This window comes from Thalassophryne amazonica, chromosome 9 (genome assembly GCF_902500255.1).
Source record: "Thalassophryne amazonica chromosome 9, fThaAma1.1, whole genome shotgun sequence".
Classification (NCBI taxonomy): Eukaryota; Metazoa; Chordata; class Actinopteri; order Batrachoidiformes; family Batrachoididae; genus Thalassophryne; species Thalassophryne amazonica.
The window spans coordinates 40,253,926-40,271,090 of NC_047111.1; the positions used below are offsets into that span (position 1 = coordinate 40,253,926).

General features: G+C 40.6%; 1 protein-coding gene across 1 annotated transcript in view; it reads left to right on the plus strand.

The window, feature by feature from the left end:
• Positions 1 to 17,165, plus strand: part of larp1 (La ribonucleoprotein 1, translational regulator) — a 162,476-nt gene that overhangs the window by 62,140 nt on the left and 83,171 nt on the right. Inside the window, exons 2-3 of the mRNA XM_034179048.1 lie at positions 15,972 to 16,036; positions 16,399 to 16,464. Of these exons, the coding sequence (XP_034034939.1) occupies positions 15,972 to 16,036; positions 16,399 to 16,464 (131 nt within the window). The remainder of the gene's footprint in view (positions 1 to 15,971; positions 16,037 to 16,398; positions 16,465 to 17,165) is intronic.

The window sequence follows — 17,165 nt, forward strand, 5'->3', positions numbered from 1 at the left end:
TATTATTATTATTACTTTGAGTGCATATTTGAAATTTCGAATGCTGCAGCTTATAAGAGCCAGTTTTTATAAGAGTCAGGCAGGTTTCTTTTAGAGGGTGATTCATGACCCCTTTAGATTTGTCCCAAAAAAAATTATGGGTAGATATATGTTAGAAAGGAACAGAAATCACATTTAGTGTCCTTGATAGGGTCTGCTTTTTTTTAGGGGGTCCTGGAAATATGGGGTCAAAACGGGCAAAAGGCAAAATCACAAAATTTAGGTTTTCGAATGTTCATATTTCCGTCTGCCCTGAGTGAGCCAATTGATTTTCATTTGTGTTTGTTTATCAGGTATGGTAAAAACATGAAAATTTTGGCAGCTTACTCAGGGCGCAGCCCATAGCTGGTGCTGCAGATCGCCATTTTTTGTAACTGTGCACAGGGGCAGTGTAGCTTGCGCCCGTCATCAGCCAAGGTATTTTATGCATGTAATTATAGATAAGAACCTCTTACTTTGATTTCGATGAAAATTTTGGCGTCTGACTTTGGGCGTACAAGTATAGGGGGCGCTTTTTGTCGCCAAAATGTGAAATTACCACTTTTTTGCAAAGTGATTTTTCCATGTGCCCTAAGTCAAAAGTGATGAAATATGGCTCCTATTGTCATCTCTAGTTTCAATGGTAAAGAGAGTTTTGTGGCTGGTTTTGGTATTGACCCTTTTTGCACCGTTTTTGTTGGAACACTTCACGAAGAGGCCAGATGTGGTAAATTGGCACCTTTCTCTGATTTTCATAAAACTTGCAGAATTTGGTCCCATAACAGGGTAAAGGGGCCTCTGTAAGTTTTGAGTGCAGTGTGGCAAGCCATTCTGGCTGTCCGCTGCCACTTGGTGGCCAAATAGGACCTAAACTGCAAAAATAAAAAAGGTTTGGTTCTTATGAAAAATGTACAAAAATTTGATGAGAATATGACAAATGGACAAATATATGGATGGTGGTTTGAAAGTGTTTATTTTGATGTGATCCGCTGATGTCACCACTCGCCCTGTTCACTGCTTGTTTACTCCACTTGACGAGCTGCACGTCGTTTTGGAGATTAGATCGTGCCACATAGCATGACATTTGTGCGTGAAAGATTTTTTTGGAACATTTCAAAATTCTGTGTGTGCAATAGCATGCACTGGTGCCCCTCTCGCGTCCTGTCTGCACGTCTGGTCATGATGTGTCGTGAAGCAAAGGTATGCTCGTGTAAATGCCCCTTGAGACGTGCTGCTGTGGCGCTCAGTCGGACAGGAACGGAGCTAAACACGCACAGTTCACATACGTGCACAGTCGGACAGGCATGGAGCTAAACACAGAGTTCACTTACACGCACAGTAGGGCAGGAACAGAGCTAAACACCATTAATACCATTATTTTTTTGTTCTTGAAAAGATTTCCTTTTATAATGGCCCAGTGAGGACGTCAGACTCCATTAATGCTCCAGTCTCAAAACAGTTGGTGGCAGGAATGCTCTGTCTGGGTTTGCAAACCACCAATAAACTCGACAGAAGAAGAAGACCCAGTGAGGTTTGCTTACGCCTGCCATATATTTTGGCTGTTATTGGTGGGACGAAGTGCTGTCATCTCACGTTTGACACAGAAAACCACACCCGTAGCAGGCAAACATCGAGGGACTTCTTTAAAAACACTGCATTTATTCCAATCATTATTATGCTTTTTCTGTGTGTCAGTGGACCAAATGGGATTTATTTTGGTTGCGAGCAGAATGCTGAAGATGCGTCCGATGGCTGAATGCTGGTGAAAATGTATTTCAATTTTTATCATTTATTATTATTATTATTATTTTTTTTTTTTTTTTTTTTTTTTCTTGTTGTTGACGGGACAAAGTGCTAGAGTTCTCTGGTTCAGGCTGAGAAACACACTCGGAGCAGAAAAACATCAAGGGACGTCTAATAAAAACGCTGTATTTCTTCAGTAATTATCATTATAAGAATTTAAAGTATTTCCCAGATGTTGTCTTCCAAAATGAGAACATCTTCTTGTCAGGCTATGATGATGATTCCGACTGATATGACATAAGTCAGATTAAGACTTTATATTTACTCCGTGTGTGAGTGGTTTTAATATTTTAAACAGTTGAGCTGTATGAATGCTCGGATGAGAACTGTAGCTTTTGATGCTGAGCCAATCAATGGGTAGTCATGGGTTTGCACTGGCTTCTCTGTGAGGCTGAGAGCAACCCGGTGCCGTGTCTTTTAAAATTCCAATAAACACATTGATTTGCTTTAAATACACAATCAAACCTAGTCTATTTCAGGTGATCCGTGGTGACCTTCTTTCTTTATTTTACTCAGTGTCCCATTTTGAAAGGTTCCAGCTTCTCCTGCCTGCTACTTTACGCCCTATTGTATTCTCTGTTTTTTGTTGGAGCGTTACAGCGCCACATACAGGTCTGGCAGATACAGTGGTTTCAGCCTTTGACAGCTGGAACATTATTAACCAGTTTGGAAATATTTGTATGTTGTAACCCTGGCATGCCCAAATGGTCGATCGCGGGCTGAGTTCCAGTCGATTGCATGAAAAAAAAAAAATCTGTCCCTGGACTCAAAAGGATTTAGTGCTGCTGTAACAGAGGGATGCAGAAGGTGGCAGCAATGCACCAACAAGGACGCTGGCTGCCGTTAAACACCAGAGAAGAAGAGCAGCTCTTCTTCTATGGTGGATAAGAAATGAAAAATAATAATTTTCATCCTGGATTATTTTTTCATTTATTCACATGGCAAATCCATCTGTCTTATCTGCAGTGTAAATGTGGCTTTACTGAAGAAACGGAATTTGAAGCGGCATTTCAGACTATTCACAAGAAATACGATGCTAACTTCTAATGCTAACCCGGCTAAATCCCCTCTGCTCGCTTGAAAAGCCGAGGAATTGAAAAGTCGGTGAGCAGCACAATGGTTCAAGGTCCATAAATACGAAAAGTGATGAATGTGGCGAACAAGATTGCAGTGTTCTGTTCAGGCCAGGAGTCTGAGGACCTGGAGGAGACACACGTCTGCTGCACACAGACGTTAGGTGTCTCAGCAGAGGTATGGTGGCTGCTGTATCACTGTATTACGTTACTAGTAAGTCCCTTCCTGATGCAACTCCACATTACATTGAGAAATGTGGCAGGGGTGGGGTTTGAACCCGGAACCTTCAGCACTGAAACCAAGCGCATTAGCCACTTGGCCACCACCCCTGCTCACTGTATTACGTTACTAAACCATATATATTGATTTCTAACACAAAGCTGTCAAAAGGGATAATAAATATGTGTAAAGATGCTTGAATATATCAGAGTAGTAAATTGATCAGTCCTCGTGAACACCACACAGATCGCTGCTGCATTCATGTACCGTCGGAAATTATAGCTTGTTTGCTTGGATTATTTTTTATGTGGGTGGGGGATCTGCATCACTGGGCTCAGGCACCTTATATAGGCCAGAATTAATCTTTTGTGTGGATAAAAAATTTTTTTTAACCAAAAATAAAACAAAAACCACACTCCTGCCACGAGCAACAGCTGAGTTTGAAACAACAAAAAAGTCCTGTAATTTCAGACTGTACCTGAACACAGCTGCATTCTACATTACCCCTTTTGACAGTTTTGTGTTATAAATCTATATCTGGCTTAGTAATGTAATACAATTGATACAGCAGCCGCCATGACACACAGGCCTTTTTTTTTTTTTCAGGTCTCCTGCACAGTCTTGTGATCTTTTCGGCTCCTGCGCGTCCTGTGCCTTTCAGTCCAGACCTTTCTGGAATGGACTTCTGCCTGAAATTAAAGAATTTTTGAAACGTTCAAACCATGCTGAACATACACAGCTTTTGGATTTGAAAGCAAGTTTAAAGCAAATTAAATGTGCTATCAGGCAGGTTGCAACAGTGTGACCTGCAGAACTTTCCACACATGGACACAGGACTTAAGTACCAGGACAAAGACCGTTGAGCCTAAGAGTCCATGTTGTGATGATCATGTGCAGAGCATCTTGTCAGGATTTGACAGGCGCTTCACTGACTTTGCCTCCAAAGAGCCTGTTGTCAGTTTTCTCTGTTTTCTATTTGGGGAAAATATAGATGTGGACTGTATATCCTCCAAAGTGGCATGACTCTTCAAGCTGGATCCACACACTGAAAAATGACAATGAACTCAAATCCAGAGCAACACTTGACATGAATGTCCAAATCTGGAATCTAATGCAGACAGAGAGTGCCTGAGTGCCTGCTTACGGCTGCACTCAGCTCCTGCTGTCCAGACTATGAGAAACCAGCTTCCTCCTCTCGGGGCCAGAAGCCCCACTAAGGTAGGGAACAACCTTTCATACTTGAGGCCAGTCCTAGGCCTACTTGTCCACCCTGCACATTTATGTCAATGATGCATTATTATTGTTAAAACCTGCCAAAAAATTGTGTTATTATATTGGTGCACAATATGTTGCGGCTACGCTGTGGAGTTCCATATGGCTCGGTAGATCTCGATATACACTGTCGTCTTTAAAAGTAGATCTCGGTTCAAAAAAGGCTGGGCACCCCTGTTGTAACCAGTTCAGGAATGTCAATTTTGGGGTGGAACCCGAAACTGGAATTGTTAAAATACCGTTTCTGTTTGGAGCGAACCAGTTGGAGAAAAAAATGCTGGTTCAAAGCCCCGGTCACAGGTCACAATAAAAAATTTGGCCCAGTGCTTATTCAGAGGCTATTTAGAGTGGCTACTTCAAAGAAAAGGTTAAAGATACAACTGGTTACATTTAGGCACTATTTGTCACACGCCCTTTGACTTTAGGTGATCTTGAATGGTCAAACTTAAGGTCATAACAGTTGAACTTTGCCTCGAACCTATATGGATGTTGCACTTTTAGTGTCTGTTGGGGTGTGTGTTTATATATAAAACTGTTTTGCAGTATGGGAGGGGAAATCAAAACGTTTTTATTTTAATATGTATTTGTAAATTGATCAGCCTTGTGTCATAGTAATTATGCTTTTCATATGCAGCTACAAAGACCTGATCACTTCCTGCTTCTGATGTCATTAGTGATGTAGTGTACAACTGATTTTTTTTTTTTTTCCCCTTCCTTCTTTTACTCTTCCCTTGTCTCTGGGTTTTCCCTCTACGTGAACACGTTGGTGGAGTTGAGTCACTGTCATTATCATGTCGTTGAAACAGGTGATGACAGCATGCAGACGTTACAAGTTTTTATGTCTGTGAGCAAAGTTGGACTCTGTTTAGATAGTTGTGATCAAATTGATGTCAGTTTTGGTGATGAGCCTTGAACAATTTGGAGAGAACACTATGGAGAGATCTCAGCCTGTCACATACTTTGTACGACTGCTTCGAGTGCTTTAAGATGAAAATTTCATATGTCCTGAGCTGATTGAAGCAACAAGAATCAATACTTTTTTTTTTTATCAGTATCTGATAAGCTCAAGTCACTAAATAAATGCACATTCCTTCTCACGTTGTGTCATGTACACAGAGTGAGTGGAGCGAGCACCCAGTGTCTGTTATCTATCACTCACAGTCACAGTGCAGTGTTAGATATGACAAGATACCACCATGTCTCATTTAAGCGTGGTTTGGTGTCGAAGTTGTCACTTCACTAAAAGGTTATTTACTGGAAAATAATGCTGCATTCTAAACTAGGGATGGGTATTGATAAGATTTTCTCTATCGCTGCCATTATTGGTTCGATTCCTTATCGATTCCCTTATCGACACCTCTTGTAAATTGTCTGTGTACTAAAAGTAGCCTTTTCAGGTTTTCTATGTCAAGAACATTTTAAATTGGCTCAGGGAGGGGCAGTCTTCTGCTGGGACTGGTTGGGGCTGAGGGGAGAGAATCAGGAAAAAGACAGTACCCGGATGTTAAAGCATTTTCAATGGAGATCCACGACTGAACACACTCAGAAAAATGCTAAAAATGCTCGAAAAAACATGTTAAAATTCCATTTTGACCTGGATATTGAGCCAGTAAAATTAAATTACATTAAATTATGTCAGGAAAGTATTAAACTTACTTGGACACACACATTCCCAAATATTAGTGTTGAAAGTTACACAGATCTGTGCTGTTGAAGCTGCTGAGCTGAGACGTCCTGCTGCAGCTGCTGTTAAACGCAGCGCAGCTCCTAAAACCATTACAGTACATCCATCCATCCATCCATTCATTTTCTTCCGCTTTATTTGGAGTCGGGTCGTGGGGGCAGCAGCTCAAGCAAAGCCGCCCAGACCTCCCGATCCACACACTCCTCCCCCAGCTCCTCCGGGGGAACTCCAAGGCGTTCCCAAGCCAGCCGAGAGATGTAGTCCCTCCAGCGTGTCCTGGGTCTTCCCAGGGGCCTCCTCCCAGTGGGACATGCCCGGAACACCTCTCCAGCGAGGTGTACAGGGGGCATCCGGAAAAGATGCCCGAACCACCTCAACTGACTCCTTTCGACGTGGAGGAGCAGAGGCTCGATTCCGAGCTCCTCCCGAGTGACCGAGCTTCTACATATTATATTTTTACACAATTATCCTTTATTGACCGAGTTTCATTCATGAAGTCAGGGGTGTGGGTACACATCTCTCTGTGTGGGTGTGACTGTGAGTGGCACAGCGCGGGTCATTATAATCTCATTATTTTAATGTGCAAATTAAAAAAAAATCCCCAGTCTTGTCGAACAATTTTAATCACTAACAAGTATTTTAACTAAATCAAATCAATTTTATTTATATAGCGCCAAATCACAACAAACAGTTGCCCCAAGGCGCTTTATATTGTATTACAGAAAAACCCCAACGGTCAAAACGACCCTCTGTGAGCAAGCACTTGGCGACAGTGGGAAGGAAAAACTCCCTTTTAACAGGAAGAAACCTCCAGCAGAACCAGGCTCAGGGAGGGGCAGTCTTCTGCTGGGACTGGTTGGGGCTGAGGGGAGAGAATCAGGAAAAAGACATGCTGTGGAAGAGAGCAGAGATAAATCACTAATGATTAAATGCAGAGTGGTGCATACAGAGCAAAAAGAGTAAGAAACACTCAGTGCATTATGGGACCCCCCCCAGCAGTCTAAGTCTATAGAAGCATAACTAAGGGATGGTTCAGGGTCACGTGATCCAGCCCTAACTATAAGCTTTAGCAAAAAGGACAGTTTTAAGCCTAATCTTAAAAGTAGAGAAGGTGTCTGTCTCCCTGATCCGAATTGGGAGCTGGTTCCACAGGAGAGGAGCCTGAAAGCTGAAGGCTTTGCCTCCCATTCTACTCTTAAAAACCGTAGGAACTACAAGCCTGCAGTCTGAGAGCGAAGCGCTCTATTGGGGTGATATGGTACTATGAGGTCCCTAAGATAAGATGGGACCTGATTATTCAAAACCTTATCAGAAGAAGAATTTTAAATTCTATTCTAGAATTAACAGGAAGCCAATGAAGAGAGGCCAGTATGGGTGAAATATGCTCTCTCCTTCTAGTCCCCGTCAGTACTCCAGCTGCAGCATTTTGAATTAACTGAAGGCTTTTCAGTGAACTTTTAGGACAACCTGATAATAATGAATTACAATAGTCCAGCCTAGAGGAAATAAATGCACGAATTAGTTTTTCAGCATTACTCTGAGACAAGACCTTTCTAATTTTAGAGATATTGTGCAAATGCAAAAAAGCAGTCCTACATATTTGCTTAATATGCGCATTGAAGGACATATCCTGATCAAAAATGACTCCAAGATTTCTCACAGTACTACTAGAGGTCAGGGTAATGCCATCCAGAGTAAGGATCTGGTTAGCCACCATGTTTCTAAGATTTGTGGGGCCAAGTACAATAACTTCAGTTTTATCTGAATTTAAAAGCAGGAAATTAGAGGTCACCCATGTCTTTATGTCTGTAAGACATTCCTGCAGTTTAACTAATTGGTGTGTGTCCTCTGGCTTCATGGATGGATAAAGCTGGGTATCATCTGCGTAACAATGAAAATTTAAGCAATGCTTTCTAATAATACTGCCTAAGGGAAGCATGTATAAAGTAAATAAAATTGGTCCTAGCGCAGAACCTTGTGGAACTCAATAATTAACCTTAGTCTGTGAAGAAGACTCCCCATTTACATGAACTAATTGTAATCTATTAGATAAATATGATTCAAACCACCGCAGCGCAGTGCCTTTAATACCTATGGCATGCTCTAATCTCTGCAATAAAATTTATGGTCAACAGTATCAAAAGCAGCACTGAGGTCTAACAGGACAAGCACAGAGATGAGTCCACTGTCTGAGGCCATAAGAAGATCATTTGTAACCTTCACTAATGCTGTTTCTGTACTATGATGAATTCTAAAACCTGACTGAAACTCTTCAAATAGACCATTCCTCTGCAGATGATCAGTTAGCTGTTTTACAACTACCCTTTCAAGAATTTTTGAGAGAAAATGAAGGTTGGAGATTGGCCTATAATTAGCTAAGATAGCTGGGTCAAGTGATGGCTTTTTAAGTAATGGTTTAATTACTGCCACCTTAAAAGCCTGTGGTACATAGCCAACTAATACAGATAGATTGATCATATTTAAGATCGAAGCATTAATTAATGGTAGGGCTTCCTTGAGCAGCCTGGTAGGAATGGGGTCTAATAGACATGTTGATGGTTTGGAGGAAGTAACTAATGAAAATAACTCAGACAGAACAATCGGAGAGAAAGAATCTAACCAAATACCAGCATTACTGAAAGCAGCCAAAGATAACGATATGTCTTTGGGATGGTTATGAGTAATTTTTTCTCTAATAGTTAAAATTTTATTAGCAAAGAAAGTCATGAAGTCATTACTAGTTAAAGTTAAAGGAATACTCTGCTCCATAGAGCTCTGACTCTTTGTCAGCCTGGCTACAGTGCTGAAAAGAAACCTGGGGTTGTTCTTATTTTCTTCAATTAGTGATGAGTAGTAAGATGTCCTAGCTTTACGGAGGGCTTTTTTATAGAGCAACAGACTCTTTTTCCAGGCTAAGTGAAGATCTTCTAAATTAGTGAGACGCCATTTCCTCTCCAACTTACGGGTTATCTGCTTTAAGCTGCGAGTTTGAGTTATACCACAGAGTCAGGCACTCCTGATTTAAGGCTCTCTTTTTCAGAGGAGCTACAGCATCCAAAGTTATGCTCAATGAGGATGTAAAACTATAGATGAGATAATCTATCTCACTCACAGAGTTTAGGTAGCTACTCTGCACTGTGTTGGTATATGGCATTGGAGAACATAACAAAGAAGGAATCATATCCTTAAACCTAGTTACAGCACTTTCTGAAAGACTTCTACTGTAATGAAACTTATTCCCCACTGCTGGGTAGTCCATTAAAGTAAATGTAAATGTTATTAAGAAATGATCAGACAGAAGGGGGTTTTCAGGGAATACTGTTAAGCCTTCAATTTCCATACCATAAGTCAGAACAAGATCTAAACTATGGTTAAAGTGGTGGGTGGACTCATTTACATTTTGAGCGAAGCCAATTGAGTCTAATAATAGATTAAATGCAGTGTTGAGGCTGTCATTCTCAGCATCTCAAACTGTTTTTTGGGACTTCCAATTTGGATGGCCAAGACTAAGAGTCAAGCTTTCAAATGAATTAAAGCTCTGTCTGGGTTTTTGAGTACTTTATAAGCTGGAGTGGAAGATTGCTGCTAATGCTAACTTTATCATTATAAATGCCATAGACATGCTAACATGTTAGCATCGGCCCCATTTTTAAGTTATAAAACACATCTATCAACTGTTTCAGAAGACCATAACGGGTCGGTTTAACATCAGAAAGGTAAATATTACTCACAGACATATGCTCTTTAGGGTTTTAGCGGGGAAAAATTAAAATAAAGCAAAATAAATCGAAGAACTAACGAAGCAGCAGATTGAAGCACTGCATCATCGATTCAAGGTTCAAAGCAAAGCCACGCTGCAGAAACGGTTGATTACAGACCCGCTGCAGGGTCTGTAATCAGTGTAGAGAAATGATCATTTTTCCTGACAAACACCTACAAAAAACATTGGCCACTCTGAGGGACCGATAAGGGAATCGTTAAGCAAAAAGGCTATTGATGTCGGTGGATCGAATAATTTCTTAACGATACCCGAAAAGAACCAGTTCCCGATACCCAACCCTATTCAACACTCCTCTGAAAATAGAGTTTCCAAGCACAAAAAATTTGAACTTATTTTTCAGAGTGAGTAAAGTTATAAATTGAAAAAGTATCTGTTCAAATGTAATCACAGTCTTGTCACAAAGTGAGGCGTTGTTTGTGAATGGAGGCCACTGTTGAGACAATACATGTCAAGGATTGAAAAGAACAACATACCATTACTGCAGAATTTTGTATAAAGTAAAAGGCTGTTCTCTCACTTCATAATTTGTCCTGTTATATGTTGGTTTTCAATTATTAACATTAGTATTATAAATATTAATAATAATTTTAAAACAACTACAGTGTTTAAATCAGTATTACTCTGGGCCTGAGTTTTACTATAGTTCTGGACTAAGTTTAATTGATGAGCCACATAAAGATAAGTTTAGTTCATTTCATTTTTTTTCTGCGTAACTAAAGTGGGATGTAATGCAATATCTTTTTTTAACATCATGTCTAATCTCAGGCATTACTGGTCTGTCTGGGGTTCTTGCTTTGAAATCAGTTCAGTTAGGATGAGGGAAGCCAAAAATATGAACATGATTACAGCTAGGGATGCACTGATCCTGATACCAGTATCGGTCCGATCCCGTATACATTTACTCGCGCTTGTAATCATAAAACTTCTCTGATACTACAACACCCTATACCCCTTTACAGCAGCGTGATGTCAACCTCTCAATGTGGGATTTGTACCCACATGCTCCGAAATTTCCAGAGTATAAGCTGCTGCTTTTTCATACGTTTTGAACACTGGCTTAAAATATGATGTGGCTAATGTAAGGATTTTTACAGGCTTTCATGTAATTTACTCTTAAGTCAAAATACGTCCATCAGTGCTGTTCATTGATTGGCTGAAATCTGTGGCCCATCATGTTGAGAAAATTCATACACACAGAGTAAATAAAAAGTCTTACCTGTTTGTGGAATTCATCATCATACGATCCTGAAGAATAATCCACATAAAGCCTCCTGAGTTTGGAACACAACATCTGAAAAGTCTTTAATACCTTGTGTGGCTGAAAAAAGTTCCTCTGTGACTTCGGCACTTTGTGCCAGTTCCTCCGTCAGAACTCAGATCAGAGTTTCAGCGGTGGAGATTGTCCATCAAGTTGGTGAGTTTCAGCCCTTGGTGTGGGTGTTCAGGCCGATGGCAGACCGGCTCAGTCCGCTACAGGTGTAATCTGTTTACAAATGTCTGTGGTGCTGCATTCAGAAACTCCACTAGCCTCCACGAACCGCACTTTGGGCAAGAAGTGTCACTGCGCGCCTCATTCATTCATGGCTCAGTTAGCACAGGCAACGGGCCATTCTGTCTAAATGCGAGGAAATTATCCCGTGATCCACAAAGGAAAAATAAAATAATGTTAAAAATACTATGTTTTGCCTCCGCGTGTTGCGACACAGTGTGTGTCCATGTGCACACGATGCCGTGTGTGCGTGCACGCCGTGCTCCTTCAATATTACATGTTCCACCTTTTGGCGAATAAAACATTTACAGTATGTGTTTGTGTATGTTACCTGTAAGTTAAATAGTGTGGAGAGTGAAAGGCTGTTAAAGGACAATTTGTTGTAGTCAAAAAGTGAAGTTACATGATTTAAGTGAAATGTTTATAAATAAAAACAAAGCTAATGCTATTGGCAGCAGTTACAGTTAAAATGTAAGGAACAACTGATGAATAAGACATGTTTTTAAAGTCATCATAAAACTGTAATGGTATCATTAAGTATTCATATCGGTACTCGGTATCGACGAGTACCAAAATGTATGTACTCGTACTTGTACTCAGTCTGGAAAAAAGTGGTATCGGTACATCCCTACTTTTGGTTCTAGTGGTTAGTAATCTTATCAAACAAACATGTTGGTTATGATGTTAGTTTTGGACAAGGGCAAAGTAAAGGTGAAAATGCAAATAAAACACATTAAACAGTATTGCTAAATTGGCAGGGAAGTCCACTTTCACCAAAAAAAGGACACCCCCCCATTTCAAATCCTGACTCCAAACACGATATTTTAGTATTGATTGAAGTACTGTGAAGTACGATCACATGATGTGATAGTGCAAGTTGATCCAATCACTTCTCCTAGTTGTGGCACCTGGATCAAGTAGAGGATTGCCTGTTGGGGTGAAATACGATGGGGGTGTTGTGGGCACGGTTGCCGCTATGGTAACCATGAAGGCCCAACAGGAACCCTGAACACAAGACTGCTAAGGAGGCCCTGGCGAAATAATAAGTCCCCAACGGCGAGTCAGGCAGTGGAGGAGGTGATGACTTGTCACCTGACAGCTGTGAAGGTGGATGAAGTCTGTAGCAGGTCCTCAGATCCTGATCATCTGGGATTTCCCAGCCATCGGACCAGGCTAAGGATCTGTCAAGGACCGTGAGTTTGTTGCTGCGCAACGGCATTCCCATGTTCAACAAACTCATGCACAAGCATCTCCGGATTGACCTTGGATGTAGAATTCCTCCATTCCATCCAGGAATCTACCAAGAGACAATCTTCCTCACCATCTAGGGATTGTCACATACATGGGCTGTGATGTGGTTCTATAATATACTTTCTATTATGGAACATTCTGCATTTGATTTATAACATTGAAATTGACCTGTTGTCTTGTTCATAGTACATTTAGATCAATTCAACGTAGCCATCTATTTCTTTTAAAATTGATTTTCAATTCATATTGGTTAATTATTATACCCGTATTGTGACTGGGAGTGAGAGATGCTTTACTGTTCATTATGAATCTGTTGAAATAAATGACACACTAGCTTTCCACCATGGTTTAGTTCATCTTTAAACACCATTCCTAGGGCTGAAACGATTACTGCAATAATTCGATTACAAAAAATGATCGAGGCAAATTATGTGCCTCGAAGTGTCATTTAACATTATAGTACATATGCCAGGCCTGTGTGTGGCGCTGTAATGTCCCCAGAAAAACAACAGAAGAAGACGAACATGCACTCAGGCCATGTAACAGCTAATAATTTAGCCCTGAAAGCTACCGCTTTCCAGTGCGACAGAGTAAAATAAAGCCTTTTAAGAGAAAGAGGCTCCACACTGATGATCTGAAAAGGACTTACTGCGCATTTAAAGTGAAGCAGTGTGTTTGTCTATTTAAAAACTCCCGGTCTGCTCAACGTGGTGAGTGACGGCCGGGTACCCACAGTCGAAGCCCACTGCTGTCTAATTTGTTCAGATTCGTGCTGACTGAGTGTTTCGCTTTTAATTTTCGCTTTTTTTGGACAACACGCAATGCTTCACAAACACAGTACCTTAAAAAAAACCCAGTGACTACGAGGCTTGCATGTTCAACCTCCAGCTGAAATGCATCTGCTGAATCGAAGAGAAAGAGGGATAAAAAAAAAAAATCACGTAGGGACCCAGTCCACCAACCTTTAAAAGTAATAATAAAAAAACTCAAAATGGTTAAATGTTACAAGTTGGGGGGGAAAAAAAACAACAGAAAGCCACATCCCATCGCCATTTCAGCAAAATGTCAAGACTTTGGCACAGTGACATTGCTTAGGAAGAGCCCTGGACTATTGATGTTTAAAAACGCAAAAGTACTTTTTATCCGATTAATCACCAGAATAATCGATACAATACTCCATTACTAAAATAATCGATTGCTGCAGCCCCAACCGATCCATCACTGTACCATTCTGCAAGTGTGAAAGGTGCTGTATTGGCGCATTTGTTAAACACATTATAAGTGGTCTAAAAATTATGATGAAAATTTTCAGACTTATCTGTGATGGACGCCACACAATCTTAAGGTATTCTTGGAACAAATAACATATTGAAGCCAATTTTAAATTACTAAATGCCAAGATTGGGCATATTAGGCCCTTGTAGAGATGTGCAGTTTGAGTGTCCTGACTGCAAATGATGCTATGTCTCAGGCTGAAGATCAGTAATTATTATTCATAACCTATGATTTGAAATAGCAGGGTTTTGAAGTTGAAAGCTCTTCTAACTTTATTTTTTGCCAATGTTTTAAACAACCCATAACAGTCTGTGCCCGGGGTGTGGGTATCTGATCAGGGAAATATGTTTGAGTGGGAAGAATCATCTCTGTATCCTTTATTACAACCAGAAAAGCTCCCCAAAGTAGTGAGTCTTTTGAAGTCGTTGTGTGTAAAGCCTCGGTCCCACCAAATAATAAGCCATGAATAATGAGCCACGCATGGGTGTAGTGATTATTCGAAGAATGACCCACGTTTTCATCTATCACGTATTATACAAATAATGAATGTTTATGAGTTCAATGGTACAAATATTTCATGAGTTCAAAAGTGGAACATACGCTTTCACCGAATTAAATATTCGTTCCGTTAAAAGAAAGTAGAACATTCATTATTTGTTTTATAATAATGGCTAAAATAGATCCTTGTCATTTGATATTTTATTCATTTACAAACAGCAGAAAAGGGACTTACATTTTGGTGTTCCACTGCTGGTAAAGTCCAAATTGTGACGTGTAGTCCTTTAATGCTGTGCACTGACTTCGGACTTCCGTTTAAAAAAAAAAGAGAGTTTGTGTAGTTCCTCAGTCCAGCCAAAAAATCACATCAGCTTTCATGCATCCAGACGGTTTACAGCGGAGTGGATTTTGTGTGTACGTGTGTTACAAGAACTAGCACTGTCAGTTAGCTCAATTAAATTCTCGCTTCTGTCGTCCTGCGTGTGCGCTCACACAAAAGGGACGCACTAGTGCGTGTTTGCGTGTACTACCAAAAAAAAAAGCAAAAAAAAAAAATCTGAGAAATTAGTCCAGGTTTTCATTCTAGCTTCCTGCTGACAGCCTCCAGTCAGCTTACAGTGCAGTGGATTGTTTTGTGTGTGTGTGTGTGTGCACATGTGCATGCCTGTGTAGGTGTGCGCGTGCATGCAGAGTGCAATGATACCAAGGTTTGGCAGAAAATGAATATAAAACCGCTAAAAAATAATTATTTTCTATACAGCGTCAGAAGCACAGAGCAGGTGGAATCGTGTGCACAAGAGGGCAGCCGCTCCAAAAGTAGCCTCCCAGGTCCTGCTTAGCTGCCAGCTAGGATAATGGCTTTTCGCAGTAAGCGCCAAGCACTTGCCTGTAAAATCCTCATTAGTCATTGTGTATCCCCACACTGTTGTTCCTAAATTTTGAACATCTTGAAATTAGCACCACGCTCAGAGATGAGCCTCGTTAACTGAAGATAATGCCTCTCAGAGCCACCATTATCCCACAATAGGAGAATAAACCCTCTCGTAGCAAACAAAACATGCTGCGTGGCTCATTATTCGTCGTTCATTATTTGGTGGGACCAGGGCTTCAGTCATTTTCAGGCAAAGATGAGTAAATGATGAGCAGCTAGTAGACTTATCTCTGTGTCTATGTTTCAGTTAAATGTTTGTTTTTTCACCACTATCTAAAAGTTCAGCAGTTCTTCCTGTCTACTTGTGGTCCTAATTTAGGGTTCTGCAGCTAAACTGCAGAGCAGTTAATAGTATTGACTTGTCACTTCCCTTTACTGGTCCACATGGTCGGTCTCCAGAAGTTAACATTGCACTTTGTAAAGTAGCCTGACAGTTATGATCTCTGACACTTTAGACTCTGCACCATAAAGATAAGGCTGATTGTGTTTGCTGACCTCACCTGACAAGGTACCTTCTGCTGGACCCCCCCACACCACCACCACCTCCCTTCTTTTTAAACTTTTAAATGTGTGTGTATCCCTCCTTTGCTACTCATGCTTGTTGCATTATATGATTTGTGTTCATGTGTATACAGAGTTATAATTTTGGCTGCTTTTGATTTTTGTGTTTTCACAGAGTCCACTGGCCCTGCCAAGGTGGTGAAAGCAGGACATCCACCCAAAGCCAGACGCGGCGGAAAGGTTGTGTGTGTGTGTGTGTGTGTGTGTGTGTGTGTGTGTGTGTGTGTGTGTGTGTGCGCACACAAGTGCAGATGTCATAATCATTAGGTGATCGTATTTGTGACAGGACAGTTTATAAAGACATTTAGTACTGTTTAAAGAAATGGAGCTCAAAGACCTTGATAGGAAAAGTGGTGTGTTTAAAAAATAAAAATAAAAAAAAAAATGTACAAATTGAGAGAATGAGAAACAAAAAGGACAAAGTGGTAGATTACCTCATATACTCCAAAATATAAATGTGTTCTTTGATATAAAGACGTTCTCATTAGTATTCCAAGATGCTGATGGCAGTCCCACTGGTGTGTGTGTGTGTGTTTCCTCAGGTTGGAGATTTTTGTGATGCCAATAACTGGCCTACCCCGGGGGAAATCGCAACTAAAGACATGCAGGTAGGTGTTTTGGTGCCGACATTAAACTTTGTCGGTAAACGTGTAGGCCTCTTTGTAACTGGACAGAATATTTACTAAGCCTCATCTGAATTGCAAAACTAATTTCATGGCCTACATTCATATTACTAGTTGAAGTGGCTGAAATCCAAACTTTTTCAGGAATGACACAGGTCAGTAAACAAACAAAACCATATTCTTTTTAGTTTGCTTCCCCATATCAGACTTCTGCAAATTATTAGAATTTTACATTTGTGATTTTTCATGTTATTACTGAGGATTATATGCAGAATGTTTTATTGTTGTTGAGTGTGCATGTGTGGACACATACACTCTTACTGGAATCTGATACAAATAATTACCTCAAGTAATGAAATGATAAGTTTTTATTGCACGTGCACACCCACATCAGTACAGGAACCTTTTTGTTTGGTTCATTGCCGGTCCACAGAAAGTTGCAGCATTCATGAACAACACTGATGTACTCAGCAGGTAAAGCAGCAGGTTTTGACTGTAGAATCATGTCTGTGATGTCATTATTACCAGACACTTCAACTATTGTTTGAAGTCAACACATTCACCTAAAATAGTCAGAAATTCATGACAGTCCTCTTCTGTGCGTTTTTATGTTTGGGTTACTCCTGTGCTCTTTCCCCTTGGTGGTAGCATGTGGGGCCGAGTAGGTGCATTTCAGGCAGTTTCAG